At 40.6% G+C, this 23,381-nt stretch overlaps 1 protein-coding gene across 2 annotated transcripts in view; it reads right to left on the bottom strand.

The window, feature by feature from the left end:
* The window catches only part of EBF2 (EBF transcription factor 2), a 187,333-nt gene that overhangs the window by 4,774 nt on the left and 159,178 nt on the right, over positions 1-23,381 (bottom strand). Inside the window, exons 11-15 of one of the 2 annotated variants that reach the window (XM_025873970.2) lie at positions 13,980-14,068; positions 12,594-12,659; positions 12,333-12,510; positions 10,659-10,844; positions 2,877-3,044 (exon numbers count right to left, since the gene is read on the bottom strand). In XM_025873970.2, coding sequence (XP_025729755.1) covers positions 2,877-3,044; positions 10,659-10,844; positions 12,333-12,510; positions 12,594-12,659; positions 13,980-14,068 — 687 coding nt within the window. The remainder of the gene's footprint in view (positions 1-2,876; positions 3,045-10,658; positions 10,845-12,332; positions 12,511-12,593; positions 12,660-13,979; positions 14,069-23,381) is intronic. The other variant, XM_025873972.2, reaches the window with a different exon arrangement.

Below are 23,381 nucleotides of genomic sequence, written 5' to 3'. Positions count from 1 at the left end.
TGCACTTTGTCCAATTTCTTTCTACCTTTGGCATTTCATGGGAAGGCAATAACCCCCCTTTGGTCCAGGTGAAAAGCAGGTATGGGTAAAGGGTGAGGAGAGGAAATGCACTGCTCTTGTCCCTGGAGAGATAGTGGGCTGTCACAGCACAGGCTCTGGAGTCAAAATGTCCGAGGTCATCTTACTGTGTGGCCTTGTGAAAACGACTTCACTAAAAATGATGATAATGGTATGACCTTCCCCTTTCGGTCACATGTGAGGCTTGAGCAAGATAATTCATGTAAAGCGCTTGGTTCGGCGTCTTGCACGTGGCGCTCAAAACCAGCAAGTCTCAGAGAGGGTTGGTGGCATGTGGCCTCTGTAGATGATTGAGACCATCTCACCTTGTAAGTCGAGAGAAGAACCTCTCCATCAGCCTGTGATCACCCCAGCACTTCAGACCACACTTTTACTCTTCCACTGTCTGTCTCTAAAGAGGTGAAGCTTTGTGCTGATCACCCCTGCAATCCCAGGATTCCTTCACTCAGTGACTATGGCTGGAGAGAGCATTGGATGTCAGCTTGTTTTTCTCCCTCTATGCATCAGTGGGACACCTTGTAGCATTGGACCTTCTAGCATCAGCTTCTAGCCACCTGATGCAAAATGAGGAAACGTGGCAGTCTGTACTAATTTAGGCGCTGCCCCCCATCCTCCCCCTCCTTTCCCTGTCTTCCTTCTTCTTCTTAAGGTTCAAATCACCAGAGAAATTTAGAGGGAATTGTAGGATCCGAAAGAGGCTCAGGACTTCTCAGTGATTCTATAGAAATGAGACTAGATCCCAGAGCCTACGTGTAACTGATGACATCGTCACTCCCACAGACACTACCTCAGCCTCTTTATTCTGACCTGTGCTGACCAGGAGTTCACATGGCCAAGGACCCTAGAGAGGGTCTTATGGCTATTTTGGCTACTGCTGCCCCCGCAGAGAAACCTCACTGTGACCACAAAGACCCTTCCAGCAATTTGGGCCAACTCAACCCTTAGCGGGTAATACCACAGCAAGACTTGGGCATGCAGCAACAGGCAGGGTAGGGATTCCAGGCCAGGGGAGCCAGTGAAAAATTCTTCCTGGCATCCCTGGGGGCAAAAGCCAGGAGGCCCACATGTGAGTCTCTCTGGACAGTATAGACCCAGAAGACCTGAAACAACCAGCTCAACTTCCCGAACTGAGTGAGAGAGGAGGTGAGGGAGGGGTGGTAAGTGGAAGTCAAGTTATACTTTTTCTCCTCAAAGTGAAGCTGAAAATGTTGGCCAGGGTTGCCTGGAACAAGGAATCCCTCCCGACTTCCGCCTACACTTGCAGTCCCTCTTAGCCTTCTGTGGTGCCCCCCGCTCTGCATTTCCACAATGAGACCTGTGGGGCCCCCACTTTGTTAAGGGACGTGACTAAAACCACAGAACTTAGAAAGAGGAGACATCGTCACTGAAGCGGGCATGCAGAAGGGAAAGATACAACAAATACTTAACATTTGCATACATTTCCCAGTCTGGAGATGAAGCCACTTATAGAAAAAGTTATGAGCATATCTCCCAGGGATGCGATGGAAACCAACGGTCCTTGAGGAGATCTGGGGCAGTTGGCAACGCTGAGCTACAGGCTGAGCCTGTTGCTCTAAGGATCAGACATCTAGATGAAAATGAAATTCTTCCCCCTCAAATAGACAGATGTTTCCAACTACTCACACATTGGGTAGCATGTTACCCAGCTGCTTTGTCTAGATGGAAGTAAAAGAATTTTCATGGACTCTTCTGAGTGCTGGCTTTTCAGTTCCCATTTCACAGTTTCTCTGTCAAGTCACTTGACTTTGAGGAGACACCCCTGTCTCTTATGGTAGAATGGGACAGGAACCTACCATACCTCCCAGAGCTCTGCTCAGCCACAACTGGCAGATGAACCCTCGCAGGTGACCCAGAGGATCAGGAATCTATGCACAACCGTAAAGCTACTAGGCAGATGCCAGCCCAGGGATGGCACAGCTCATCCGAGGCTCTGCTGACCTCAGAGGCTTTGATCCATGAGGGGTTAATCCAACCTCTGCCCTGCTTGGTTTTATCTAACACTTGCTTGTCATGAATGATTTCATGCCAAGACTCAAAGAAGAGCCGAACAATAATGTGGGTCATCGGGATCTGTAGTGTTCAGCAGGTTCCAATTTGCTCTTTTGCCATCAGCTGCCTCCCATTCACAGTGAAATGATTAGATTCTTATGTACTTATCACATTTGTGTTATGTTATGTCATACTATATTTTCAGACATTGCTCAAAAATGGGTTTGATGGGTGATATTAATTTTTGTACTTAGACAGTGTATGTCTTTTTCTTCTTTCTTCCCTGCTCCACCCCTGATCCGACACCTGCTATCAATTTGACTGGCATGTAACCAGAATTCTCACAATGTGCTGGTTGCTCCTGATGGATTCTGTCCATGTATGCCATGGGAATAGGTCTGTACTGCAGATGGGCAAGCCCATCAGATAGGCAGCAATCACCATGTGGTATCTGATGTGACTAGGCACCTTCTGGTAAATCGTGACATGGCCCTGTGGAAAGCAAAGGTCTGGGAAGTCCAGACACTCCTGGAGGGTATATATGGCTCTACCATAGTTAATTCTGTGATCCTGAAGAGCTGTCCAACTTCTCTGTTTTCCCCCATCTTGTTCTCAGGTGGTGTACTAGCTCAGTTCTACAAGCCATCTGTGTCCCATGATGGAAACACCAAAGCATCTCTTTGTAAGTAAATGGCTAGAGATAGGGAGTGATGCTGTGCTGTTTGCTCTTACTTTGCTGGCCCTGTGGCCCATTTATCATGGTGGTACCAAAGTGGGCCCTTGCTTACCTCTGAATCCATTTCCATTGCCACTGGAGCAGGCAGGTGAAGGGGAGCCTTGTGGCCTGATGACAGGGGCAAAGGCACTCTTCTGTTTGACAGCAGGAAAAACTGAAGAGGAAAATGGGAGGATGGAGGACGTGCTAGAAGATCCAACAGTGGGACTTGATGACATGACTGGAAAGCAAAGGCACAATCCTCTTAGGAAGGGACAAACTGAGGAGTTAAGTTCTTTCTTGAGGACACACAACCTGTACACATTCATCGAGAAATTACTCATTCACTCCAGGCACTGTCCTAGATTCTAGGAATTAAAACAAATTGAATGTGACAGCATCCCTGCCCTGCCCTGTGGGGGAAACATACGAACAAAACAATGATTAGGGTAACAGCCCTACTGGAGGAATGTACACAGTGCTAGGGAGACTCAGCAGGCAGAGTGCTCTTCTGCCAGGGAGTCAGGAAGGCAGCAGCAGGAGGTAATACTATGATAGGTCTTTGTTCATGAGTAGAAGCTTGACAAAGAACCCTTAGACCAACATCTGAAAAATCATCAAATCTACTCAAGAATGGAAACCGCTTTTTTACCCTAAAGAGAAGTCCTGTCTGGGAGCTCTATGCTTCCCTGGCAATTCTCAGGGCTCCAGAGGTTTGATCTATGGGGTTAACATCTCTGAGAGTGCCATCTCTATGGGCCACTGCCTCATTAAATGTAAACGTTTATTAACATCTAGATTACCTCCCTCTCTCTCTACTTTCAGAGCTCCTGGGAAATGAAGCTGCAAGTCAGACCCCTCTGATGTAATGTGCAGAAAAAACACCAATATTAACAATAAAATTACTTAAAGGAAGCCAAAAGCTAAGTGTTGTAATTTCCAAGAAAAATAAAGGCAATTTCCACAATGAAATGCCCTACCTCTTAATGTCAGATACTCTACCAAGTTACATCATACAAGAAGATAATTTTATCTTCTATGTTCAACTAGCTCAAGTAAGGGGTAAACCAGAGTTCACAAGGGTAAAATTGTCAGATACAGCATCCTGTGGAACAAGGTCAAGTTCCAGGGACTTATTTTAGCACATTCTCCAGAATTCTGAACTGTCACATGACTTGGTACAAGAATTACTGGAACCCAATGGTCAAGGATGGGAGTGCAAACTTCTGCTTCGTATCTTTAGTGACCCAGCTACTCCACAAAGTAAATTTTGCAAGTGAGGACATGAGTGTGGCTTACAGTTCAAAGACCAAGTACTAGGTGAATTGAAGGTCAACTGTTCCGATGACCTGTGTAAGACTCCATCCCCATTTCTCCCCTCTCACTATAAAGATATACTTTGCACTATGGTCACACAATTGCGTATATAAAGCAATCATACAGCATACCTCCAATACGATGTCTTGTATAGAAAAACCAAAGACTTCGAATAAAGAGCTTTATCTAAAAACTGCTCATCCTTAGGTAAGTCCTGATTTAAAGAGCTATGCAGAAGGAAGCATCTGAGCACATCTCTGCCTTTCCTCAAGTAACATGAATCAAAAGAATTGGAAAGGAAGATAAAGTCTTGGAAGAATCTCACATAAAACTTGAAGATGAAAATGAGGGAAAAATTGGGCTAACTCACTATCATAGAATAGGATGCAGGGTTAAACATTGGGAGTGGATTATATTCATACGCTCCAGCAAAATCTCCTCTTTTAACATTGGCTTTAGCATCAACGAAATGGGGTCGGGGACCTTTCCCCTTTGTGTAAGGCACAGAGTTAGAGGCCAAAGGAAAGCTGAGACTCAGGAGGCCCTGATTCCAACAACAGTCCAATCTCTGCCGTGCTATGTGAACCATGTGGGCACCAGGATGGCACCTTGGTTTCTGTGTCTGAAATAGCACCACCTCCCCTCCTACACTGTGATAGAGGAGGGTTTTTATAAGGAGATTAGGCCTACATATACACCTTGATTCCCTTTATATTCAGTGCAGCACTCACTTTTACAAATATTTCTTTTCTAAATAACAGACCTCAACCTAAAGTGGCTTCATCAGGTCAAAGGTGGCTGCCTCTTAGTAGAGGAGTCACCTCAGACTTTACTAAGTGACATAAAACAACTGTTGCAGAGTTGAATAAGCACAGAGCTACAACATGCCCATTTCAAACAGTTTTTGCAAAATTTTTGTAAAATGCTAAACTAAGGTCCAAATTAATTTAAAATGTAATGAGACAATCCCAAAAGGAATTTTAATTTGTATATGTCAACAAACACAATTTCTATGTTTATCTATTTAAAAAGCAACAACAGTGTAAGAACCAGAAAGTCTTGTTAATACTTCAAAAGTACTAAGGAGGCATTCATCTTAACAGATATTAAAACTGAACGAAAAATCTACATCTGTGAAGCCAGTGTTATACTAGCATAGAAATAGGCAGACAAATCCTTGGAGAAAAAAGAGGCCAGGAACAGACCTGGATATATATGAGAACTGAAACTTAATAAAGGCGACATTTCAAATTAATGGGGACATAAATGCTTGGGAACAATACACAAGTCCCCCGGAGACAGAAATTTAAAGCGCTTCCTCGTGTTAAACACTAAAGTAAATGTAAGTGGATTAATGAGTTATTTGCTAAAACAAAATTATAAAGGCTCTAGTAGAAAAATTAGGAAGGTTATATAATTTACATAATCCTTTCAACCTCAGAACATCACAGGATAAGATTGGCCACATGACAAAAAAACTTCTGTAACACACATAGAAAAGGCAAATGACAAATTAGGAAAAATATTCCTGATAATTATCTAGATATGTTCATATCCTTGATAGCTAATAAGTTTTTTATAAATTAATTAGAGAAAAGAAAAACATCCTGATAAGAAAAGTGGGCAAAGGATAGGAAAAACAAAGTCACAAAAGGAAACAGGAACGAAAATGACCAAAAGACCTAAAAACGTTCAAACTGTTTCAATCAAATGCAAATTAAAACAGCAACGAGAGGATACTTTCCGCTTTAGCAAATTGACAAAGATTAAGAAGAAATGAACAGGGCAGGGAAACAGATACTCTTCCTTTTCTAAGGGAACATTCATCTCTTTGGGGGGATTTTGGCAATGTGTATTTAAAATCAAAGTGTTTTAAAATATGCATATTTTTTAACCTAGTAATTTAATTTTGAGAAATTAATCCCAAGGAGGTAATCATAAATTTGCAAACAAACAAAATATAGGTTCAAGGGCATTTTTACAATTGTGAGAAACTGGAAAAAAAAAAACAGAAGTGACCAAGCAACAGGGTAAAGTATATTCAGTCTATAAAATAGAATGCTATGCAAATATTAAAGCTAATGTTGGAGAAGAATATTCGACAACTCAGAAAGATATGCCTCCTCAGATGAATAATGCAAATTATGTCATAACATGTACGTCAAGCCCAATTTTATTTTTTAAGAAAACATACAAAGCAAAAGTTTAGAAGGATGCGATATACATCCAAACTTTTAACAGTGTTCTCTCTGGCTGGTGGATTACGAATGTTCTTAAATTTACTCCTTTCACTTGTCCATATTTTCAAAGTTTTCTGCAATGAACATGCGTTACTTTGATGTAGCAGAAACCAAAGCTGTTAAAATAAACAAATGGAAACTCTCCATTTTGGGGGGGTTAAAAAAATAATATAACCCTTAACAATAGGCATAACAGCTTTCCTGCGTGTTAATGTTCCTCTTCGATTTAGGGCTTTACTACCTGCAAACAAGGTTGCCTTTTGACCTTTCTGCTAACAAAAAAAGCAGAGACTAATAAATTCTCAAATTCCTGAGGAAAGCTTATTGATTGCAGTGAACTTCGCAAAGCAAACAGCACTCCTCATATCCGTTCTCCATTCTTAGGATACAGGTCTGCATCACTGACAGATTTTATGGAGCCTAGCTTCATATCTGTGACTTTGATAATTTTGCCACTTTTCTTCCATTCCCTCTTTCATTGATCTCGTGGCAGAATCCCATTAGGTGTGCATCAGAGTAGACACTGCAATTTCCAAAACGTATCCATCTATAGCTGGAAAGCCATACTTTAAAAGTTAACGATAGTCATGCCCACACAGAAATAGAGTGTCATTTTTCTTTTCTTTTTTATATTTACATGCTTTTTAAATTGTGCATAATGAGAATGTTACTATTGTAATAGGATTTTTTTCTTTGCTGGAGAAAAAGACAATAGCAATATGTCAAAATGTTAACAAGGTTGTTTTTTATGGTGGGAGTATGCTTTCTTTTTGAAACTATTTCCATATGTTCTAAATTTTCTATAATCATCATTTAATACTCTACAATAGAATAAATGTCTTGATATTTATTTTTGAAAATATAAAAATATTGAGCCCCAGGGCACAGTCTAAGACGATGTAAATGAAGTAGGAATCCCTGAACACAGTTTGGATTTCTGTATAGATTCTGTCCCACATTTGGAATTGCTTGGTGGCGATTCTGCTTTGGAAGAAGTGGTCCCATGAGTATTGCAAGCTTGTCGAGTAGACCATCTTTGGGGACACCAGAGCGCACCATTGCAATTCCACTTGCAACTGAGAATTTCTCTGGACATCTCTCTTTCTACAGAGGCCAAAGAAAAGGCAAATACTTCTGGCCCCCAAATCTCTGTGAACATGGGGAGTTAAGGAAAAACCACTTTTCTTCTTATAAAGATTGACTGGCTTGCACAGTCCCAGTTGGAACTCACCGGGCACCATATCCTCCTTTGCATTGAGCCATTGCATTTGTTGGCGCTAAGGGGTCTGTCAGCATTTCACTATAACCCCCTATTGTCAGGGGTTTAGAATTCAGCCATAAAAATTTGCACTGAGCTGGAACTTGGCACACACTGCTACCGCCAGGAAGTGAAGTTTGTATGTGAAATTGAAAAAACATCTGTTTGGCCTTTTTTGAAGTAGTGTGAGAGCAAAAGCAGTAAAGATGCAGGTTTCTGATACTCTGCATCAGAATGGCCGTAATGCAAATCAACTTGACCGAGAGGCTTGGCTTTTATTTCCTCTGAATGACTCTGGCAAGTGATTGCTCCGGGCACAGCCTGGCCGCATCAGACTAGTTTGAAAAAGACAACACAAGATCGTAGACTGGTGGTTTTAGACACAAGCAATAGAATTGACAAAATGGTTTCCCCTGGGCTGTTTTTTGTATTTCTCAGAGAAGTTAAGACTTAGCTGGCTAGAAATACAGGTCAGATGCTATTGTAATGAACTCCGTGGGGTAGTCAGTATTTTTGCAGTAGGGGATTTTATCATAATGAGGCGCTGTTTGGAAACCATTCCCAGTTTGCGACTTCTCAGACCCTCCTTCAGAAAATAAAGGTGCAAGAGATCACACGGACCCAGTGGAAGCAAGGAGTGGGTTCTCTGCTGTGTTTCCCCCTCCTGTTGGGCAGGGCGCCTCTTTCTATTCTGCATATGCTGTCCTGTTTTAATGGGTGATTTGAAGATTTGGGTGCTATCATTTTCCTTGTGGCAATGGGACTGGATGATCGACAAAGGCTAGTGGAAGGAAGTTGTCACTTGCTGGAGTGGGAAGGTCCCCTCCCTACCAAAGGAATTATCTCATAAAAAATATCAAGCAGTTACCCAGTGGACATATTCATGTATCTGTTCATCCTCTCTCTGTGTCTGTCTGTCTCTCTGTCTCTCTCTGTCTCTCTATCTCTGTCTCTCTTTTTCACCCCTCCCTGTCTTTCTTTTGCTCTCTCTCCCTCCTCACCACACTATACACTATATTATTATATTGACCATTTTTGATCTACAAAAATGACAACTTGTATGGTTCAACCTCATACACAGATTTTTATTCATAAAAGTATATTGAACACGTGAAATTACCATTTGGAGAAACAACAAAAAGTAATTCTATAGTGTTCAGCCTAATTATATATTATAAAAACATGACATATTTCTTAAATTATTGAATAATTTTAGAACATGGTATTCTGAATCTGATGACATATTTCTAGTCCTATTTTTACTATTTATGAATCCTTGAGTAAGTCATACTAACTCTTCATATCTTATAAGGGAAAATGATAGTAATAATTATGATTATAGCCATGGCGTAAGCTTGTTGTGACTCTATATTTGAACATGCTTTTTAGGCTGCAAAGTGGAATGCAGTTGTGAGTTACTCTTATTATTGCCACTATCATTGTGTGACATCCTTTACATAGTAGCTCTCCTGCCCTTGTGTCACTTGTTGAAGATGTGAAGAAGGGGCACCCTCTCCACAGTGATGCATGGGAGAAGTCTCTCCAAGGTGTCAGCAACAGAAAAATCATGTTTCTCCTGAGCTATCCCCCCAAAACTGTGTGGACATAAAATCTTACAACAAATAGTGTTTCTTTGCTTTCCCATCTTGCAAGCCTCCGAACCAAGTGGATGGCTCCCTTGAATAGACTGAAGGCCTCCACACTAGTTCTTGGATTCATCTAATTTTCCTATCCACATTTTTTTCTTTTATCTCAGTTTCTTATAGCTGTTATTTTATACTTTCATAACACTCATCTCACTATTAATATCTCCCCAAACATTTTTGGAACAAGATAAGGTAAAAACAAGTAAAGAAATAAATCAAGCAAGCACCAGTTTATTCATCTAGACCACTCTGATCTAATTGATCTGGGCCATCTGACACGACACAACACAGAACTCATGTCTTTATAGCAACAAGATTTTAGTTTTAGCAGAAGAACCAGCCTCTAATACCTCTGCTACTTGGTTATTATGTCCTTATCCCACTGAGTAGACTCTTGAGGGTAATGAAGTGAATAGATAACCCAGAATTAACTCATGGGTGTGTGTCCCCAGAGAACCAACAAGGCTGAGAAAGGCAGCTTCCAGATCCTTGGCGTATCACTCCCTGAGCTGCGGTGGAAATGGCTGTGGGCTGTCCTTGACTTGTTCTTGTTCTTGGCATGAGGGAACCACCCTGGGTGAACAGAGGGTCTGCTCTAGAGCCTCGGCAACGGGAACCAGCATTTCAAGAACATTCCACCCACTCACACAGACTCTCCATGGTGGCTTCTCCCCGGGCCTGAAGTATTCCCTAGGTAATTTTGAAGACACATATTCTCTTAGTCTTCTTAGGCCTCAAAGCAACCCAAATGAGTTTTCACAAACCCCTAGGATATCTAGCTAGCCCAGATTAGGATTAAGAAATCCATCTCAGATCACTCTCTCATGAGCAGCTAAATTCCATCTCTCAGAAGGTACACAAGGAAGGGAGGGTCATGTAAAAAAGTGACACAGGAGCGTGGTGTGACAGACAAAATAACCAAGCCACAAACTGTGTTCAAATGATGGCCCTGCTCTACCCTAGCGGTGTGATCTTGGATAAGTTAACCTCTGTGCACGGCAACCTCCTCATCCACAGCAAGGAGAAAGTTCTTATGAGGATTAAAGAAAATATTACATCTGAGAGTGCCTAATGAGGAGCATGCATAACGTTAACTGAGATGGACTCTTTGCTCCTCAGCCCCAGCCACACAGCCACATACATCTACCCTTTCTTTGTACAAAGCGAATAGTTTCACTCCTTTTCTTTCCTTCAGAAGGCTTTGAGCAACTAAGTGCACCAAAGTCTAGCTAAGAGAAAAGAACAAAAGGCAGGACAGAAATTTCCTCGGGAAATTGGGCTACTCCTCTACAAATCAGTAAGATGTAGGGGTGTAACTCTCCCTCAAAAGGCTGAAGAGTAAAACCCAGGGACAGAGACACAGAGAGAGCTGGACAGATGGAAAGGGCACTTACTTCCATAAGGGGAGCCTGTGGGGGAGCCGTTTAGAAATCCTGGTGACCCTGGGACGCCCAGGTTGGCCATGGGGACATTGCTGTAGCCATTCATGCTGTTACTGGAGGTGCTGTAGTTAGACTGCTGGGGGGTGGAGCTGGAAGAGTAGCCTCGCGGAGAGATGCTGCTTGTGTTGCGGATGTACCCTGGACAAGGAAAAAGCCCAGATAAATGAACTGGCACACACATCCAGCACAGGCCAAATATGGTGGCATGGGCCCACATGGTCCCCAGACTATAGAACACCACCAAGCCACTCCTGGGCAGGGGTGGAAAGTCTTAAATTTGTCTTCAGCCTTTATCTCCCTTCCCCATCCTACACAAGGCCATGTCCCTGACAGTCCCTCCTTCCTCTTTGTTCCCTTTTGCAGTCAACATCTCCAGCTCACACCAAGGAGTGATGGCTAAACTTCTCAACCCATGAGAGCCCTATGAGATCTTAAGGGCTATCACTGAGGCAAGTGTTCTGTGGTCAAGTAAAGCCTGGCAGATGTTGTGTACTGTAGCCATTCCTTGAAGATTCACTTACATGGGACCTAGAGAATAAACAAAACAGTTTAACTTTGCTAACCTAGTGTTTCCCAAATTTAGCACACCACAGTCTCTTTGCTGGGAATGGTGGGCAAAAGGCATCCTAATAACATCCCAAGGGCCACTCATACCCTGCAGATCATACCTTTGGAAATGTTAGTTCAAGGTTTTTACCATATGCCCTGAGTGGGGGTGGGGAACATCTTTATTTAAAAATTGTTGTTAAGTTCATCTAAATGTGCTATTCTTTGGCCAAAGATGTGGAAGCATCAGCAATTGAGCGCAGAGAGATCTGGTCTGTGGGAGGGATGGAGAAGGGACAACAAGTCCTCCCCATACTTCTGAAACCCCAGCACAGAGACATCACTTAACCCATCCTGAAATAACCCGCTTTGGATAACAGTCTCTAAAGCTATTTAAGAAATGACCTCAATTTGAAGGGAAAAAAAAAAAAAAAAAGCCATCACATGTCCGCACCCACCCTTCTGTAAGAAAAACTCACCCTGGGCATGAGAATGAAGAATTCTCTTCCAATGGATGAATGAAATTGGAAATAAAACTAAGGTTAGGGGCATCCTTAGGAAATTTATTCCTTTAAAAAAAACGATTCGTGATCAGCTTAGCACCTTAATAAAATCAACCTCAGTGACAAAAATCTTGACGTGATATACTTCACGTGTGAAAAGCACAGTTAACTGAAAGTGTGTTGCTCTGCGTTTGCAAATGAGACAATACACAAGCAGAAGTCACTAAAGGAAACCAAACCACTCTTCCTCAGCTGATAATCACAATAGCAAAAGTGCACATTTTAGTCAAATTATACCTGTAAGTCAGGAAGTCAAAACCCTTCTAAGTAAGTCACAGTTCATCATGACCTTAAATATTTGCAATCAAAGGGATTCTACCTGGGACCTAAAAAGCCCCAAATCTCACAAAACACCACCAATCATGTTGGAATAATCCAATATATGATTGCACGGCTTATCTGGGGACACTCTTTTTTGATGGTATATGAATCAAGCTTTACCTCCCTCCACTCAAGCAAAACCACCCTTGTAAATGGATAAGACGTTCGGAATTTTGACTCTGAGAAAGGGTAGTACCTTGATTATTTCCCTGTGTTGACTCCGAGATGCTGACCCCAAGCTGGCTGCCATACGAGTTGATGCCCATCATGCCACTGTGAGCTGGGGAGCTGGAGAGAGCTGGGATCTGGCTGGGATTCCTGGGGACGCTGTACAGGGCTTCAGCAATGTCTGCAGCTCGCTTCAGAATGATGTCCTACAAAATGGCAGGTTGAGGTGAGCATTTTTATCCAGCACAAAGAGTCAAACTCAACGGAGTGTAAGATGGGAGCACCTAACCTGGTTGTTGTGTGGTGTGCCATAGAGGGCCTCCACTAGGTCTGCAGCTCTTTTCAATAGCATCTCCTAGAAAAAGAGCAGAAAGGGTGAGGTATAAGCAAAGGTCAGACCCCCCAATGGCCAACTCAAAGGAAAATTATGTATAAAATAAAAAGTCCAGACATCCTCCCTAAAGTATAAATAACTGGCTACGAGGTCCTATATTTGGTTTGACAGGCAGAATATAACCGTACACATAAATCCCTCTCTAAATATGTATCTACATGGAATTCATCTAGATAAAAGGGTTCCATCCATGATTGCACCCCCAAAATAGGTGGAGCTGGTTACAATTACTAAAGTCATGGAAGTGCCATTAAAAACTTTCAGACCATTCCATTAAAGAATTCGGGACTCTAAATTAGCCAAAAATTCTTAGGATGATTGACTGACCTGAGTTTAGCTGCTTGCCAAGGAGTTGTTCGTAATACTGAAATTATCTTGGCAGTGCCTTCTGCAAAATTTTATTCTAATAAAGATGAATTCTTTCAATAATATTTCCCCCTGTTCACTTTAACCAGAGAGAATTAGTCATCAGTAATCCCTTTCGTCTCATTTTGTCTTTTCCACCTCCTGCTTTTAACAGCCTTTTAAATTGCTATTAACCTACTTTCCAGATATCATCTAATTTAATGGTGGGGCTGGGGATTTTTCCAAGAGGAAAATAAAGGTGTGATGCAGAAGCAAATGTGGTACTTGAATTTTACTCACAGAACAGAAAAGAGAACACGGCATATGATAATGTGTGTGCTCAAAATGCAAATGTAGATGTTAAAATTTAATAACGTCTCATTGATTGAATACCTAATAAGTTAATGTATTTTTCAATGAAGAAAGCTAGAATAACGGGCCAGATTCATGATATAATTGTCATAAGCAAGTTCACTTAAAAGCAAAACATTTCATAGAAATTTTCTATGGAGGCATTTTTCACTTCACTAAATACCTATTTACAGGGTAGTCCCTCGATGAATACTTGACTGCGGATTAACGTGTCCCGGCAATTAATGGGTGAATAAAATTATATTCAAATACAAAGGCACGGGAACTTACATTTTTAAGCCATTATGCAATTATTGATTTTCATAAAGTTGGCAATGTTTCATAAGCTGGATACTTCTAGTGTATCTGTTTTATAGGACCAAGTTTTCGGATTTCCTATTCCCCCGGATATTAATCACAATATATCTCAGAGTTAGGAGATATTTTATGTGTATCTGAAGCTTAGCCAAATTTCAGGGCCTAATGTAATTTTAAAGGGACTTAATTTGCAGGATTCATCTAAGTTTGCTGAAATCCCATAATAAGGTTTTCACCTGTCAATTTCCAAAGTGTTTTTTTTTTTACCTTAGCTAATCTCTCTGGGTCTCCGGGATGCCTTGGGATGACCTTCTGCAGTCTCTGAAAGCCATAGTCTATGGTGGGTTCATTTAATGCTGAAAAATAAAAGTCCTCTTTTTGAGTGTGTTTCATGGCCATAAACAAAGCCTCTAATTAAGTCTTCCACCCACAACAGAAAGGTGCTGGTATTAGCCGAGAATTGATTCATAACGGACACAATTAGTTAAGGATAAAGGTGACATTGGTTAATTCACATTTATAAGTTTGGAATTCATAGTAGTTTAATGTCTTTGCACTAGAATGATATTTCAAAATGTCAGGATGATTACACTTATTTTATTATTTCTGCCCTAAGTGCACACAACTTACAATTCTCTGCTCACTCTCAAATAATCAGAAATATTACACAATCACCCATATCCCAGTTTTTTATGAAGACAATAAACCACCCTTACATGCTTTGCCTTCTTCCCCCTTCTCTTTCCCAAGTATACTTTTATCATCTATTCATTCTCCTAATTATCACTTTTTCTTATTCTCTCAAATATTTACATTCATACATATACAAACCTTCTGTGAGTTTATTCTCATAAAGCCCTGTTCTTATGCATAATACACTTTCAGAATTTGCAATTACCATTTGCTACATGTACATTCATTTGATGTCAGGCTCCACCATATGCTGAAAGCGTCATAGAATCAGGACGCATACTGGCTTTGTTTTGCCACTGTGTGCTCATTGTGGAAGACAGTGCCCGGCACGTAGTAGGCACTTAGTGCTTAGCGTCTGCAATTGTAAAATGAGGGAGGGAGGGAGTGAAAGAATGACCTAGCTCAGCATTTCTACTGTGCTAAAGAGTTTCTGGAGTTGAGTCCCTTCTCCTTTCTCTTTCCTCTCTTCCTTGACTTCTTAAAAGTCTGTTGTTTAAATTTTATATTTTCGTAATTAATGCACGATCAAAGTAAAGAAAAAAGATGCAAAGAATAAAATAATAACCACCTGCACTCCCATTAGGCAGCAGTAAACACAGGAGGGTGTATTTCCTTTTTAATCTTCCTTTTTTGCACATATGTTTTGTGAATATTTGTTGCTGTTATTCTAAGTATCAAAGCAACACCTTTTGTTTAAAAGAATTATAAAAAAAAATTTAAATGTGGAAGGAAAAATACAATCATCCATCACCTCACCATTTCAGAGACGATCTGGGTTAACATTTTTGCTTATATCCTTCCAGATTTAAACACACACACATAGTTAAAATTATTCAGAGACATCTTATTCACACTGTTACATAACCTACTTTTTATCAACTTAACAATATATCAAACTTTTCCCCAGGTTATTAATTATTCTTTTATAACATTATTTAAAATTCCTGCATATTTTTCCATGACATGGTCTATAATTTATTTAAATGACTTCTAATGCTTGGCATTTAACGTGATCCTTAATTTCTCACTATTATAAAAATCAGAGCAATAATTATCTGCTGTGTATAGCTTTAATGATTTCAATTGGAAAATTCCAAGAATCAGAATTACTGGACCAAAAACTGTGATTTATACTTAAGGACTAACACACATCCCATTGAACACTTCTCAGAAGAATGTACAAATTCATCATCCCGCCAGCAATGCATGTGGTCACTTCTATATGATTATTCATCAGTGAGATTGAAGAGCTTTTTCTTATACTTGCTGATCATTTTAATTTTTTCTTTTATGAAATGCTTGTTGATACTTTCTGCACTCTTTTCTATTGGGGATTAGTCATTTTATTTTTTTAAAAACACTTTACATATTAATATTTTTAATGCTCTGTCACCATGTTACAATATCATATCCCAATTTGTCCTTAGGTATTATAGGTAGAAAGACCATCCCAATTCCATAAGTACGCACGCACACACACACACACGCACACACACACGCACACATGAAATACATGTGTGTATTTGCATATACATATACAAACATATATAAATTCTTCTCCTTTAGCTCCACCAGTAAAATGTGCTTATCATCTAGGGAATAAGTTTTTTATATTTCATTTTTGGTTTTTTTTTGCTATGTATTTCACTTTTTATCATCTTTCTTGTAAATATGATTACTCCCTCATCATATTTTCTAAGAATTTTACTAGTGTCTAGAAACCCTTTTGGTTTTTATATGTCCATTCAGGCAGCGTGTGAGGGGAGTGCGTGGTGGTATATGGCAGAGTCATTAAAAGAATCAGCTTTAGAGTCACATAGATCTTGGGTTTGAATTCTAGCTCCACTATTAATTTCTGTAAGCTTATGTTTTAAAATCCATCTCATGGGTTTGCTGTCAAAATTAAATGAGACCATTGATATAATGCCCTCAACACAGTGCTTGGTGCAGAAGTTCTTAACCAATGGTAGCTATCTGTTATTTTGTAACCAAACCCCCAGCAGATGTCATTATTACTGCTCATTCTTAGGATCATACATTCACAGCATCTACATATTTTGTCGGTATATTAATTCCATTTAGTTCTTTAATCTCATTCTCGTGTTGGCTAAAATGTCCCAAACTGTCTAAAAATGAGGATGATGTTGAATATTCTTGCTTGTTTTTCTCTGAATGGGAATAACGCTAACATTTCACCATCAAATTAGTTCTCATGCTTCAATAAGGGTTTTTACCAGGACTTCTTAGAATTTTAGGAAATTCCAGTCATAAATTTTCTCATTTAACCAACTTATATTTTATAATAGATCTCCCAATATTTCACAATTAAACTTTTAGTCACGGATGTGGTATATAATTTGTTTAGTATATTTCTGAATACAATTTGTTAATATTTTCTTAAATTCCTGGTGTGAGGATTAAATCAATTAAGTTACTGAGAATAGTGCCTAGCACCTATTGAGCACTCAACAAGGATCGGTTACTATTACTGTTGCTGGGAGTTTATGTGTCCATATTAATAATTGGGATTGTGTACATGGTTTTGGCCAGCTTCTGGTTGATTATTATTTTATACCAGCTTTGAAAAATAAATTGAGAAGCTTTCTATATTTTATCCTATGCTCTATAACACTTACACAGCATGGATATTATCTCTTGACTAAAAGTTTGAAAGAAGTCTGTGAAATTTCTGTCAAAGTCACCAATAATATTTTAGCCAAATCAAGAGGAACTTTTCCATTCTTTTCTTCTTTTTTTTTTTAAGATTTATTTATTTGAGGGAGAGGGGGAAGAGGCGAAGAGCAGAGGGAGAGGGAGAGAGAGAATCCCAAGCAGACTCTCCACTGAGAGTGGAGCCTGACTTGGGGCTCAATCCCATGACCCTGAGTTCAGGACCTGAGCCAAAACCAAGAGTCAGTCACTTTTCCGATGGAGTCACCCAGGCACCCCAGAATTTTTCCATGCTTATCATAAGTGCAAGTTATGACACTGGAAATACTCTCCTGCTGGAAATTCTTCCACCCATCACCTTTCCTAAATGTGCACTGCCCTGTTTCACTCCTACCTCCCCAGCCACGCCATCTCAGCCCACTTTGAGGACCACTCTTCCTCCGTCTTGTAGACACTGCTGCTCCTCATGCCCATTGCCAAGCCAGTCTTCTGTTTGGCTCTATATTCTCCCTCATCAACCTCATCAGTGTCCCCTATGATTTCCATGTCATGCTGACTACCACAAATCTTTATCTCCAGTCCAGACAGCTTGCCCGAGATTCTGCCTTAACTGTCCAGGTATTGGCTGGAAATTTCCACAGGGATGCCCCATAGACTCCACCCACCTAAGATACCCCAAGCTCACCCAACTTTGAGTGAATAGCCATCATCCATCAGATTGCCAATCAGAAACCATAGGTTCGTTCCTTATTCCTCAATATCATTTGTAATTTCCTTGAAAACTCATGCATTTCATCGATATTTTAAATGTTCTAGCACAGATGCTACACAGTATATCTAAGATTTCTAATATATTTGTGGTTCTCCCCCTCCAAGCCCTGCTTTGTTGCAACTTTCTGAATAGCCATATTTCTAATTTTGTCTTCCCTTTGTTCCAAAAAGAATATCCTAAAATTTTGAGATGCCTGGGTATTAGTTAATTATTTATTCTAGTTCATTGCATTGGATTCAAAAAGGTGTCCTGAAGAATATCTGTCTTTTGGAATTTAGGTTTTTTTGTGAATTAATACATTGGAGTTTTGTCTGTGTTCCATGAGTAGTGCTTTAAATGCATTATTTAATGTATCTTTTTGACCCTATTATTTAACGTACTGTATGTATAATTGCTACTCTAAATTTATCCTTCCACATTCTCCTTGTATTTCTGATAGTTTTTTAATAAATACATTTTTCTCTAGTAATAAGAAAGATATACATCCTATTTTAATTTAAGGCAGCACTTTTAGATTTCTCTAAAAATATTTCTTTCTAATTATTTGAGTCTGGTAAGCCCCTTCACATAAAAGGAATTTTGCCCACCTTTCATTTCTATACCTCACACTTTCCATTTTTACATTTTGGTTGGTTGGTTGTCATCTTCAGCTAATATTATTATCTTTAGATTTTCTATGATCTGTATCTTTTAGACTAATTTTCACATTTACATTAAGCTTTGCCATTACATTAACAATAATTGAGATACTCTAACTTAACTGCTTTCTCTGCTGACCAGGAGTCCTGTGATACCATAAATTGTCTATTCTTATGTTCATCACTGGTTCAATCCTCCAGCAGTCAGGTTACATTAGTAAGAATAAGAGTTGAATCCTGTCCATGACCCTGAAGTAAGAGAATATCTTTCTGTCTTCCTCATATGTAAATGACAACTTCACTGGGTACAGCATTGTTAGGTATACTCTTCTCCATTCAAGATCGAGTTTCTGCCTGCACTGCTTGTTCTTACCCTGTGGGGTGGGGACAGAGGAGGCCTCGAGGGAATGATGAGTCCAGCTTTCACACATCCTCCAACACAACCCTGTCTGTGCACACCAGCACACCAGCACAGAATTTCTGGAATATTGATGACACCAGCCTAGCTTCAAACATGAATACTAGATTTTCCTTATTTTTTCTTTTTTGTTTTCTTTAACATATCCTCTGATATATTCTGGAGCTGAGGGCAGATTAAACACGTGGACTCAAATTACCATTTTACCCAGAAACACATGTAAGAATAGCTGTGTGTATAATTGGAATCATTCTGTAAACTTTCTTTTTCCCACTTAACATCATAATGTCAGCAGTTTCTGAGCCTTTCTCTTTAATGACAGTATTTTTAGTGGCCATAATATTCAATAATGAAAATCGTTATTGCCACTGTTAGAATTTACCAAAGGCTTGCTATATTACAGGCACTATGCTAAGCCTTTTATATACGTTAGCTCATTTAACCCTCGTTACAGTCCCATGATTTGGATTTTATCTCCATTTTCAATACTGTGTCAGGCAGTAAAGGTGGAATTTGTACCCTGGCTTCTCTAACTCCGAGGCCTGTGCTTTAACCTTCTCTGCTGAATTAGAGATGTCGTTCCAAGTCCTATGCAGATATGCCAACAGCTGCCTGGGCCAAAGGCTACCGCTCTGCCCTGAGCTACTGGGCTGGAGCTGGTGAGGAGCAGAGAAGAGTGTTGAAAAGTGGCCGTGCTGCCTTCTCCTTCCACCCACCCCCTGAAGCCGCCCTTCTACTACCCCTCCCCATGCTTCCTCTTGGATCTTCTGGCAGAGGTCTGCAGATCTGGAAAGTGCAGCCCTGCCAGGTTGCCTGACTTCTCAATCACTGAGTGTGGGACAAGGGCCCCATTTGGTATCAATCAGCAAACACAAACAGCTGTCCGGTGCTGCAGGGCGAACAGACCCAGTGACAAAATGCTCTAAATCAATCATTGCCTCGTCTTTTTTCAAATACGCACCATTTTGTTACCTAGGGTACCGATTTTCTTACACGGAGAAAATGGGAATGATCAGATATGTGCGTGCTCACAATGTGTTGGCTGTAAAGTAAGGGAGTACCCCCTGAGGCGGGGAATCTAGCCCCTCCAAGGCCCCCGTTGTCTCCACTACTGTCCTCGTCCTTTCTCCCCATTCACCCAGGCAAGCTCTCGCTCCCTCTTGCTAGAGCTCCAGAGGCCCCCCATGACCACCGCTAATCTCATTCTCCCTTGTCCCTCCTGCCACTTGCAGAAGAATTCTCTAAAGCCAGGCTTTAATCAGCACACGGAGGTGGGATGTAGATGGTGCTTTCTCTTGCACAGAATTGATCCCACATTTGTACCCACTGTTCTTCCCATTAGATAGGAAACCACCGGGACACAAGGGCAATGTCTGGCTTATCTTGCCTGCCCTCCCCTCCTCACCCCCCCCCCCCCCAAATCAGAAATAGCAGACTATCTTGACCACACTGGGTTAGCAACTCATGTTTCAAACTGAGTAAGTAGATTAGGCATACTCATCTATTTCTGATGTTGAGTGTTTTTTGGCAGGCCCCTGCCAGACTTCGTAGCACAAACGGTGGGGTGGGATGGGCTGCGTATCCCAGATGAGAAGACAATGGTAAAAACACGCAGTCATCTATATGGACGGGAAGAAAATCACATGCATGTGCACACACAATCTCATTTAATCAAGTGCACTTTTGAAGTACAAATCATAAAGTCGAAACTGTTCAGTCAACACCAAATCATAAGAAGGAAAGTCGGTCAATTCCTCCAGTTTTCAGCCTTCAAAACATCGAGATGAGACTGGACTACTTCCACTTTGGTTCCAAACTGACTTCCCAACTGGCCAGTTGCTTTTGCATCCGCTAGATTCAGCCTCATGTTGAATCCTAGCTTCACTCCATCCCCCTCTCCCCCCCACCTCCCTGGGTGTTCTCTGACATTTCAGTCCTGGTGTGAGCCAAGCAAACCTCAATTAGCTAATGAGGTGCCCAAGACCAGCACCAACACTGCCTCTAAGGGCCAACCAGATCATTAACCGCCATCATCAGTGTGAATTTACAACCTCTCCTACCACATGGAGTGTGGGGGGTGCTGTGAAGTGCTGCCAAGCCCTCGGCTGACAGGGACACAGAGAAGTGCTAGCAAGGCAAAAACAGAGTAAATTAAAAATATGCTTCGATCTATAGGCTCTATTTATCTATGTCTTTCTTTAGTAACATAACATTAAGGTAAAAGGTCATATCCCCACTGAAATATAATTTATATTTACCTTTTATTAAATAATTATGGCATGGCATGAAGTTAAATATTACAGAAGCTAATCAAGGGGGAATTCAATAGAGAAAACTCAGACATGAGAATTTCGTCTTTGCTATACATAGAATGTCTTAATCCTCCACTGGGAGTCATTCGGGTTTGCTTAAGGAGTTTAATAATACACATTTCAACTGCCACAGAATCTAAATCCCATTTGGATCAGCCTTGGAAAAACTTTCATCAATACCTTGAGATTTCATAATATTTCTCCTGAGAGCCTGGATCTTATGTGTCATTTCTCATTTTGATTGTGGGTATAATATACGAGGTTACTTACATATCTTGGACCCAGCAAATAGATATAAACTTTAAGCAATGTGTAAAGGTTTTATTTTATAAGTAAATAGTATTTAACTAAAAATATCTACTGGGAACCACTCATTAAAAAAAAAAAAGCTGGCTGGTGTTCAATATTAATTTTCCCAAGGGGTTGGTGAGATGTATAAATTCTATATGATTTTTTTCTTTCCTGAAGAGGAGGCACAGAGACCAGATAATGCTTACCCTAGCTTATGACTCTACTTCTGTTTCCCAAAAATGTAGGGGACACAGGCTAACATGGAAAGGGGACTCTTTATTAGAGTTCTGGTCAACCCTGAACAAAGACAGCATTGACACTGCAGGCAGGAGGTCATTTATGCCCTGACCAACAGAAGTACTCATCACAAAAATGGCAGCATCAATGGCTGATCAAATTCCTTTGCAGAAATTTGAGAAGAGACAAATAAGATGATGGGGTGAGGAAAGATCTGAGTGATCATCTGGGTTATTGCTCTGGGATGTTGGCCTGGGTTTCAAATTTCCTCACCGGTAAGTCTCCGATTGGAGCCTAGGATCATCATTGAGTGTGTGGATGGCCGTAAAGAGGCTAAGAAAATTCTAGAAGTCTGAGCCTAGCTGCATGTTTGCACATATGTGCATTCATCTGTAGCAAAGAAGCTTCACTTTTATCAGGTATGCATAGAGCCCGTGGTCCCCTGAGGGGTCTAGCCCACAGAACTAGAGGATCTCTCCAGTCCTAACTTGAAATCTCATCCTTCTCCAATGATAAAGAAAACAATGGAAAAGAATCCTGCCTAAGAAACCTAAAATCTATGTAACGTGAGTGCCAGACAAACACCAGATCAGAGGATGGACTTTGCTATGCAAGCAAAGGAGAAACCATGCATCAGGAATACCTATCCATGTGGTTCTGGTCAAAGACTGTTATTCTATTGGCAGAACAGGAAAGTGTAGAGCAACCTAGCATGGGAAAGAATTCAGATATACCGACTCCAGCTCTTACCTTCATGTTACCTCTGGGACTTCTCCATTCTGCTCTCCCCCCAGGATCCACGTCTTCAAAGAGCCTTGAGCCTCCATATTGATTCCTGTGAGGTCTGTCTTCTTTGTGCTTTGATTTGAGTTCCTCTGTCTCTCCCACCCCTTCCTCCCAATGTCGTTGTCCAATCATCTACCTTCTGCCCTATTGCTCATGGGTCCAACATGCAGAGCCTATGTTCAATTAGCATTTTAATGCTCCCAAGTTAAATTTTTTTGCAGCAACTGATAGTCAATGGATATAATACTGGTCCGGCCTGGGATCTGCTTTACATCCTCCCCTTGACCGACCATTCATCACCTTCAAGGCCCGGTGGACTTTGGTTTATCTCTCTGCAGAGACAAACGGTTGGGCTAAATGGCCTCTAAGATCCTTGTGAGCTCTTGCATTATATGATTCTAAGATGATTACCTATTTGGCTCAGTGAACTTCTTCAAGAAGTGGAGATGGGTGGGGTTTAAGCCATAGGCTGTTGAACTATGTTGTTGTTAACTTTGCTACATTAAAATCTTTCCCTACATCCATTTGTTTCAATGTAGCAAAAGTTCACTGTCATCAATTAAAAAAAAAAGGGGGGGAAAGATAATATAGGAACACATTATTAAGAGGTGGCACCTGCCTTTGTGGATATAGGAATAAGAACACGAGGTGAGAACCAGCAGTGCACAAGTGAAAGATTAGACTGAAGCCTTTGATATTTAATTTAAAATGAAATATTAATTTAATATTTAATTATGCTTTGGTTTCAAGAAAAACTGCAGCAGGAAGACAGATTGTTTGAAGAAGGGAGTAATATACATGGTTAAGGAGACAACTGTAAAAATTAAAGATAAATTTCAAGGGTAAATCTAA

The sequence above is a fragment of the Callorhinus ursinus genome, unplaced genomic scaffold (assembly GCF_003265705.2).
Source record: "Callorhinus ursinus isolate GAN/ISIS: 27379988/994484 unplaced genomic scaffold, GSC_fseal_2.0 scaffold4, whole genome shotgun sequence".
Taxonomy (NCBI): Eukaryota; Metazoa; Chordata; class Mammalia; order Carnivora; family Otariidae; genus Callorhinus; species Callorhinus ursinus.
Note: the sequence above shows the minus strand (reverse complement) of the source record. Positions and strands in the feature narration are given on the sequence as shown.